Source organism: Malurus melanocephalus, unplaced genomic scaffold (assembly GCF_030028575.1).
Source record: "Malurus melanocephalus ecotype Western Australia unplaced genomic scaffold, MMel_1.1 scaffold_924, whole genome shotgun sequence".
Taxonomy (NCBI): domain Eukaryota; kingdom Metazoa; phylum Chordata; class Aves; order Passeriformes; family Maluridae; genus Malurus; species Malurus melanocephalus.
This window is the reverse complement of record NW_026624156.1, coordinates 85485-95339: the sequence shown is the minus strand read 5'-3', so window position 1 is coordinate 95339 and position 9855 is coordinate 85485. Positions and strand designations below refer to the sequence as shown.

Below are 9855 nucleotides of genomic sequence, written 5' to 3'. Positions count from 1 at the left end.
CTCCCAGGCAAGGGGAGAAGGTTGGAGGGCAGAAGGGAAGCAAATGTTGTGATTGCTGGTACCTGAGTCAGAATTTAATGTCTGTGGTTCAGCACAGGACAGTAAATCCATGAAATCCCCACTGAATGTGTACTTGGCTTGTTCCTGTGGCCAAGAGGCACCAGAATGTGGGGTTATTTCCTGGGAGTGAGCAGAGGGATAATGGAACCCATTGGAGCACCAATCCCGATGCTGATGGCACCAGTTGTGACATTTTGGGAGCCTCTCTTTGTCCCCCAGAGGACATTTTCTGCTTTTTCTGCCCTGTGAACCAGGGTGGGCTCTCATGGGAGGCCTTGGGGTCTGCACAACAACATTTAGGGTTAAAGAATGAGCCCCAGCTAATCTAAAGAACAATGGACGAGCCCATTCTTATGCAGCAATAACYTGTGTTATCACCCTGCTCCATTAAATTTCAGATGGATGGGAGCACAACCAAAAGTCCAAATAAACATGGGAATTCTGTCCCTGCTTTTCTAAAGCACATCTGATTTACTGTGGGGGGGCTGGAAGGGGATGTGTGCTCACAGTGATTATAAAGTTTTATTTCATCAGCCTAGAAGATCAAATTAGAAATAGTGACAAAATTTTATTYGTCACAAATGCAACAGGGGGAAAACACAACAGGGGAAGAAATACAACRGGGGAAACGGGAAAGGAAACAGCATTCCAGAAGGCAGGAATCACCAAAAAAAGAGCCACTTGGTTCTGCTGTAAATTGCTAGAAACCTATTGGAAGTTGGCCCAAAATGGTGTGGTGTGTTTAGGAAGTAGTAGGAGCAGATTGTGCTAATGTGAGCTGAGCAAAAATACCCTCAAAATAGTGTATGGCAACGCCAGCCCTGTTAGAGCTGCTGGGATGGACTGGGAAGKGTTAATCAGTACAAAAGCTCTGTAAACTTTGATTTTCAGTTAGTTTGAATATCATTCCATGAGGAGTGGAGGAAGCTTCCCTCTCCTTGCACCTCCCTCCACCATTTCTTGCCTGCTTTRAACAAAAATCTCACAGGGTCCACAAGGGACAATGGTTACCTGTTTGTAGGAAAATATTGCAGTTTGTGCAGTGGGCCTCAAGCAGGCTCCCAAGGCTGTCAGGACAGTTTTGTTCTCAAGGTACAAGTGGGTTTTGCTGTATCCTGACCCCGATATTAGCAAGAACAAAATCCATTGTCCTTCACAACCAACCTTGCTATGGGCTATGAGGCCAGCACTATTCATGGCTTTGCATCTTGCATTTATTTTTTGCTTCTCTTTAATTTTATTGTTGTTGGTTTTTTTTTTTTCTCTGACTAACTACAGCATTCTTTAAAATTTCACAAGTATATATTTGCTAGCAATTTTTTTTAGAAATAGGAAACTTTTTTTTTTTTGGAGCATGAAGTGATAAATATTTATTTAAGGATCTGACCATAATTTGTCCTTGATAGCAGCACTGCATAAGAGATGAGCTCTTGCTGCAGGTGAGAGCTTTTTATCTTTACATCACAAGGGAATTTGACACAGGAGAGCCACAGAAAGTGGTTGTAAATCTCATCACTGATCTGAAGCTGCYCTTGGGGAGTAAATGCTGTTCCTTRGGCTCTAAATYGCACAGACACCTCCTCAGRAACCTCTGAGTGCCAGAGAAATGTGAACACTTCTGCTCCTGCTTTGTGGCTGTTGGGTTCCATCTTTATTTCTCAAGTGCTGAGATATCCTTGCACGTGAAGATTGGAAAACTCCAAAGCAGATGCTTGTCCTGACTGGTTTTCCAAGCCACGGTTCTAAAAGACAATTTTATCGTTTCCTTGGACTCCTGTGGGTGTTTGTGGATATCTCTCAGACCCCGTATGAGACAGATAACTGCTGTAGAAACGCTGGTATGCTCTGAGGAGAGCAAGACAGGCTATTTTTAGAGAACTGTTTTCTTCCTTTCCTCCCTGTGCAGGGTCTGCGTGCAGCCAGGGAGGAGATTTGTGTCCTTAGGGGTGGCTGCAACCGGAGCGGGCAGAGCAGAGTCCATGTCCTGCCTTGGAGCTTGAGGAGAATTGTCCAAGGAAGGGCCTGGGGGTGCTGGGACAGCGGCTGGACATGACCCAGCTGTGCCCAGATGTGCTCAGGGATGCTCAGGGGTGCCCAGCTGTGCCCAGGGATGCTCAGGGCTGTCCAGGGGTACCCAGGGGTGCTCAGGGGTGCTCAGGGGTGTCCAGCTGTGCCCAGCTGTGCCCAGGGCTGTCCAGGAGTGTCCAGGGGTGTCCAGGGATGCTCAGGGGTGCCCAGGAGTGCCCAGGGGACTGTCCCCTGGGCTGGCCCTGCTGGACACCAGCTCCAGTCTGGGGCAGCTCTGGGCTCCCTCTGCCAGGACAGGGAGGGGCTGGAGGTGACCAGGGAAGGGTCTGGAGCACCAGGAGAGGCTGAGGGAGCTGGAAAGGGGCTCAGCCTGGGGAAAAGGGGATCAGGGGGGACCTTGTGGCTCTGCACAACTCCCTGACAGGAGGGGACAGCCGGGGGGGGGGGGGGGGGGGTCGGGCTCTGCTCCAGGGAACAGGGACAGGAGGAGAGGGAACGGCCTCAAGTTGCTCCAGGGCAGATTTAGATTGGAGATTTGGAAAAATTTCTTACCCAAAAGGGCTGTCAAGCGCTGGCAGAGGCTGCCCAGGAGATTGGCTGAGTCACCATGCCCGGAGGGACTTCAGGGATGTGCAGATGTGGCACTTGGGGACAGGGGTTCACGGTGSGCTGGGCAGGGCTGGGTCACTCAGGGATGGACGTGGTGACCCTACAGATCATCCTAAATCTTCTAACCTACCCGATCCTGTGATGGTTCTGCCATCTCCCCACCTGTTCATGTGTTTTCCCCRTTTTGCCAAGCACCGTGTGGGGAAGGAAGGATGGAAACAGAGAATTCCCTTTTCCTGCTCTGCCGTCCCTTCCCAGGCTTTGTCTCAGCGCGGTTCGTTCCCGGTTCAGCCTCCCTTGCAAAGGTCACTGCCCCGAGCCTCAGCGGCAGAAATTGCTGCAGGAATTGTCCTCTGGCTGTCCCCTGGGTGCTCTGCTGTCCCCTGGGTGCCCCGGGCTGTCCCCTATGTGCTCTGCTGTCCCCTGGATGCCCCGCTGGCCCCGGGCTGTCGCCTGGGTGCCCTGCTGTCCCCTGGGTGGCTCAGGAGCCCCGGCTGCTGCCCAGGGGTCACTGCAGGGGCTCCAGCTCAGCTCCCACCCTGAGCTCCCCTGGGGCTCCTTGGGCCTGCTCTGGGCATGGGGAGGGTGTTTGTGGGGCATTTGGGGACCCAGCTGGGAGGGAATGCACCCCATGAGCCCGGGAAGGGAGGATGGGATGTGATTTCACACCATTTCGAGTTGGTAATTTGTCAACTCTGAGCCTGGGATCCCCTCAGGCTCCAAACCCAGCCCAGCCTCCCTCATCCTCGGTATCTTCTCCTTTGGAGATCCAGTTTGCACTGAGGAGCCGGACTCACATGGGAGTGTTTTCTCCACATCAAGGGAAAATTTGTTTCCAATAAAAATATTTCATGGCCAGAGCTGAGTTCTGCCATCCTGCTTGAGCTGTGTTTATGCAAGCAAAATGAAACAATGAATTAATGTGGAACATAAGCAGAGGCAGCAGGGAGCAGGACAGGCCATAATTCACATTGGAATGGCAAATACTTGTCCAAGTTGGTGCAGTGCCTCCTTTCTGATTGTGACATCTGCCCCAGATTGGAGCCTTTCCTGCTCTCAGTGTGTCCTGGAAGAGGGCAGAGGTGCTGTGGAATTGTTGGGTTTGGACCAGTAGAGAATTAATTGAGCTTTCCCTGCTGCTCCAACCATGGTGGTGCCTTCTCCTGGTGAACATTTGGCCACCAATCACCTCAGYTTTTCCTGTGACACTGACCCCTCCTTCAAGCCTAGCCCTGAGCTGCCCAGTTAGGGACCTTGTTACAGGATTTGGGGCAAGATGTGCACAGGGATCTGGTTTTGAGGTCCCRATGCCTTTTCTGTCAGCACAGCTGGATTAAAAGCTGTGCCCGAAGAGAGCAGGTTTGCCAGGCTTAACTCTGCAGTTATTTCATAAGTGGGTGCAATTTGGAGTTTGGTGAGATGATGTTTTATAGGTGGCTTTGAAAGCAATGAGTTGGGATTGGCAGAAATGGGTACTGGATCCCTGATTTTCAGGAGTTTCAGGTGTCAAACTGGAAAATTCTTCATTTCTCAACACTAACATTTATACATATATTGTCAAGAATCAGTTTCCACGTTCGACTTTAGCCACCACAGAGCTCATCTGATGCATTTCCTCTTCCTGCCCTGATCCTGAGCAGGGAATGTTTGCACAGCTGCCCGAGMACAGAGATTTCTCTGCTTTAGGCTGCCACAAGCAAGCAAACTCATGAATGATGACACCAATWYCGCTGTTCACTTTCATTTTCTRCAGCTCCTAAACTCCTCCAATCCAMTCCTGTGCGGGCCAGGGCAGAGCAGAATGTTTTTGTGGGGTGGCCCTGTCTTTGTTTTGGTTTCCCTGGCAGTGCTGCCCCCCTGGCTGCTATGTGTGCTTGGCTGTGCCCGGCCATTCTTGCCCGGCGCCGTGCTGCTGCGGGACAACCAGCGCTCCAGAGGGCTTGGGGCTCTTGGCTCAGCAGCCCTAGTAACTGAAGTCAAGGAAGCTCCTTTGTGCCCTGAGGAATGTGGTGGGAAGCTGCTGTGCCCTTCCTAGCACACTCAGGGTTGGCAGCAAGGCACCGGGGAGCAGGGCTGAGCTCTTTAAAGGATTTCTCCATCCCGGCCCCACAAAGCCAGCGCTGAGGAGTGAGAGTCCCACCTGCTCTGCTGCATTACAGCTGCCATTTGGGTTTCCTCCTGGCCAGGCTGGCCCACGAGCTTACATAAGCATCTCTGTGTCCCATTCCGTGTCAGAGCRATTTCAGCTGGAGCTCCCTGTGCTGTGGGATATTGCCTAATGGGATTAGAGAGTGTGTGCCCGGGATGCTGGCTGCTGCTCTGCTGGTGCTGCTCGGTGTGGTGTGTGTGCTGCAGAGCACTGCAGGGTGTGGGGAGAGGGCATGGCAGGCCAGGCTCTACTCCTGTTCTTGGAAATTATTAGCGTTATTCCTTAAGTTCATGGCAAATCGCCTTTCCCAGCTTAGAAACYCCTTTACTTTCAAATGTGTGGACTTAAAGTGTTTTCTGCATTGTCTGCTGCTGATTTGCTGGATGACCATAAAATCACAAATGTCTGTCCACTGGTGCCAGGTCAGTGAAACTCCAGCGTGGTTTCCAGATGGAACAACAGCASCAGCAGTGGTGGGGGAGCACAGAGRCAAACTGGGCAGTGCCCACATCCATCCTCTCCAAAGCAGCCTCTGCTGGGTGTCTGGGCTGGCCCCTGGTGAGGTTTTGGACACCTGTGCTGTGTGATAACCTGCAGCACATCCCCACAGGTTGTTGTCTGAAGCACTATTTTCAATGTCTTTAATAGAAAAAGTACCACAGAAGKGCTGGGATGTTCTGGAAGTTTCAGCATTACAGAGCTACCAAAACAGGTCTGGGCTCTTYCCCCAGGAGGTTCTTTGCTTTATTGATGAGGATTTCTTAACCAAACCTCTGGTTTGTCTTTGTCAYGGGGCTTTGCTCCATGAGCTGCTCTTTGCCCCATGATCTGAGCTGCTCTGTGCACTCAGGAGGGGCTTTAATACCCACCCAGAGCTCTGCAGGGCCTGGGAGAGCTGGGGCAGCCAGGACAGGCAGCACAGCCAGCTCTCGCCTGCAGAGTCCGTTTGTGGCTGTGCAGGGCTGAATCCCTGTTCCTCTGAACCCTTGTTCTTCCGAATCCATGTTCCTCTGAATCCCTGTTCCTCCAAATCCATGCTCCTCTGCATCCATGTTCCTCTAAATCCCTGTTCCTCTGAATCCCCATTCCTCTGCATCCCCATTCTTCCAAATCCATGTTCCTATGAACCCCCCCCTCTGTTCCTCTGAATCCCTGTTCCTTCAAATCCCTGTTCCTTCAAATCCATGTTCCTCTGAACCCCTGTTCCTCCAAATCCCTGTTCCCCCAAATCCCTGTTCCTCCGAATCCCTGTTCCTCTGAATCCCTGTTCCCCCAAATCCCTGTTCCTCCGAATCCCTGTTCCTCTGAATCCCTGTTCCCCCAAATCCCTGTTCCTCTGAATCCCTGTTCTTCCAAATCCCTGTTCCCCTGAATCCCTGTTTTTCTGAATACCTGCACCTCTGCATCCCTGCTCCTTTGAATCCCTCCTGTTCCTCTGAACCCCTCTTCCTCCAAATCCATGTTCTTCCAAATCCACGTTTCTCTCAACTTTTGCTCCTCCAAATCCCTGTTCCTCTGTATCCCCATTCCTCCAAACCCCTGTTCCTCTGAACCCCTGTGTCTCCAAATCCCCATTCCTCTGAATCCCCATTCCTCCAAACCCCTGTTCCCCTGCCCCTCTTGGCTTGGTTGCTCAGCCATGCCCCAGCCCAGATCCCAGCCTGAGTTCAACTGGGAGCAGGAATTTCCCCCTCAGGATGAAGCACACCCGAGCTGTCGCCACAGACCTCACCATGCAGTGCTGGGTTTTTTGCAGGGGGATTTTGTGATGGTTTGGGTTTCTTTCCTGCTCATCCTCCACACACTCAGCCTCTCCCAGTGCTTGGAAGCTCTGCTGGTGACAAAACCCAACCCAAACATGAACTGCAACAAAAACAACAACAACAACAGCTCCAATCCAGTGCAGGACTGGTTGTACAGCACCAGAACACCCTGATGGAATTTTGTTTCACCCAGGGCTGAGAGCCATGCTCAGTTCTGGCTGCTGGGCAGCAGATGGTGCTGGCAAACTGCACATCTGGGCTGCACCCTGGAGCTGGCCCCAGCCACCCTRCAGCTGGGCAGGTCCCCAGCTCAAGGTGTTCCTCACTGCAGGAGCCCCATTTTGGCGCCGTGAGGATCCCTGTTTGCTCCTGCATCTGGAAATGCAGTGCCTGGAATGCTGGGCACAGCCRGGAATGCTGGGTTTGACACAGGACATCGGMCAGGCTGGCACTGGGATGTGGCAAACTGGCTCCAGTGTCCTGTGAAGGCATGCACTGCACACTGAAGGGTTTGTGAGGATGTAGGCAAAGAGATGGATTTTCCCCGAGTCYCACCTGGAAATGGAACAGAGAGGAAGGAAGGTTCCAGCACCATCCTTGTTCCCTCCTCGCCCCAGCACACCTACAGCTGATTCTTCTACAGTTTCGAACCAAAAGGGKTTTTTTTAATAGTTGGAGGTGGCTTTAAAATAAGCATTATAGTCATGCAGTGATCTAAAATGAGGAATTGAAGAAAACACAGCCTTAACATATTTTTAAATGTTTCTTTTCCCATAAATTTCAATTAGAATGGTTAATAACCTCAATCTTTATTTACAAAGCTGTAAATAGAATTATGGTTGATCTCTGCATGACCTCGTGCCCAATGTCACCAACACAAGGTGCCTYTCCTTCACCCTGCCAAGAGTTTCGTGTGTTGTGCTTTGAGCACTGGGCTGACATGGAAAAAGGAGTTATTAAGGGAAAACAGACAATAAATTGGCTGTGGATAGGTCACAGYAACCACAAAAAGCATTGGTTCGGTGTGGTTTTTCCAGCAGAGCTGTGGGAGTTTGTGGGAGCCACAAGCCCGGGCCATTTCTCACAATTTGCTCTGTTGGTTATTCTTTGGTTTAGGTTTGGGAACTGCACGTAGCAGCAGCAATGGTCCTTCAAARGGTGCACAAATTGAGAACAGAACATGAGCAGGGATCACTGCAGCTGCCATCTTCCTGGGCTGCTAATTCGAGCTCAGTGAAACATTTGTCTTGCATTAACAGCTAATTATAACCACCTGTAAAACTTGGCATCATTACCAGGATTAGATCCCATTGCTTGATCTTTATTGTTTRATTCCTTTGGGAGCATTTTAGGGAAAGGTGTTTTAGATAAGTGAAATTTCTAAATTCACTATTAATCCACTGTTAAAGCTGGCAACTGCTATTTCGTAATTTATTTTAAATTCTTTCTCTAGACTCATAAGAGATCTATAGGAAAAATAGAATATGTTGGTCTTGGAGCTTGTTTTGGAATAATAGTGAACCTTCTAAATTCACTATGAACCCACTAATAAAGATGGCAACTTCTATTTCTTGATTTATATTTTTTTAATTCTTTTTGAAGACTCAGATCTGTAGGGAAAAATTGAATCAGTGGGTCTTGGAGATTGTTTTGGATTAATAGTGAACTTTCTAAATACAATATTAATCCTCTATTAAAGGTGGCAACTACTGTTTCTTGGTTGGTATTTTTTGAATTCCTTTTTGTGTRGAGTCATAAGAGCTCTATAGGGAAAAATTATGACAAGTGGGTCTTGCAGATTTTGTTGGTTAATGGTGGACTCTCTAAATTCACTATGAACCCACTGTTAAAGATGGCAGCTGCTGTTTCTTGATATTTTTGAGTTTATTTTTATTTTGGCTCATAAGGGATCTATAGGGAAAAAAACATAATCAGTGGGCCTTGGAGATTGTTTTGGTTAATTGTGAACACTCTAAATTCAGTATTAGCCCACTATTAAAGGTGGCAATTGCTATTCCTTGATTTATTTTTTTTTAAATTCTTTCTGTAGACTCAGATCTATAGAGAAAAATRTAATCAGTGGGTCTTGGAGATTGCTTTGAATTAATTGCAAGCATTCTTAATTCAGTATTAATCCACTGTTAATGGTGACAACTGCTATTTCTTGATTTTTTAAAATTCTTTTCTCTGTAGACTCATAGGAGACCTATGGGGAAAAAATTAATCAGTGGGTCTTGGAGACTGCTTTGGCTTAATTGTGAACGTTCTAAATTCACTATTAATCCACTATTAATGATGGCAACTGCTTTATTTGATTTTTTAAATTTCTTTCTCTCTAGACTCATAGGAGACATATGGGAAAAAAAAAATCAGTGGGTCTTGGAGATTGCTTTGAATCAATAGCAAACTCTCTAAATCCACTATTAATGGTGGAAACTGTTATTTATTGATTTTCTTAAAATTCCTTTCTCTGTAGACTCATTGAACTATTGGGGAAAAAAATAATCAGTGGGTCTTGAGACTATCTAAATCCACTATTAATGGTGGCAACTGTTGTTGATTTATCTTTTTAAAAATTCCTTTTTTAGACTCACAAGAGACCTATAGGGACAAAGTAGAATGAAGTGGATGTTGGGGGGATGTTTTGGAGGGGTTGTGTTGGTTACACCCTCGTTCCTTTTGAGCCCAGAGCAATTCCACGAGCTCTGTGGTGGGTGCGAGCGCTCAAAGTGCCACAGTGCCATGGACTGAGATGTCCCCATGTCCCGCAGGTGGCTCCGCGCCCCGCTGACGCCGCGTGTCCCCGCTGTCCCCTCACTGCCCAACCACCACCGCCGCTCCCCGTGGATCGCCACGAGCCGCAAAGCTGCTGTCCACGTGGACTGGTGCTGAAATCTCCCGCCCGGCCGCCGCCAGAGCCTCGCCAGCCAAGCCCAGAGACATGGCCACCAACGGCACCAAGGTGGCGGACGGACAGATCTCCACCGAGGTCGATGCCTCCATCACCAACGACAAGCCCAAAACCTTGGTAGTAAAAGTGCAGAAGAAGAAGACGGACCTGCCGGACCGAGACACTTGGAAAGGGAAATTTGACTTTCTTATGTCCTGTGTAGGTTATGCCATCGGCTTAGGGAATGTGTGGAGATTTCCCTACCTTTGTGGCAAGAACGGTGGAGGTACGGCTGTTCTTTCCCTGTTGCTGTTTTTGTGTGTTGGGTGTCATCAGGAAATCACCAACACATCAGA

General features: G+C 49.0%; 1 protein-coding gene across 1 annotated transcript in view; it reads left to right on the top strand.

Annotated features, from left to right (window-relative positions):
- The window catches only part of SLC6A1 (solute carrier family 6 member 1), a 44565-nt gene that overhangs the window by 14338 nt on the left and 20372 nt on the right, over positions 1 to 9855 (top strand). Inside the window, exon 2 of the mRNA XM_057386162.1 lies at positions 9381 to 9785. Within this exon, the coding sequence (XP_057242145.1) occupies positions 9551 to 9785 (235 nt within the window). The 5' untranslated portion in view covers positions 9381 to 9550. The remainder of the gene's footprint in view (positions 1 to 9380; positions 9786 to 9855) is intronic.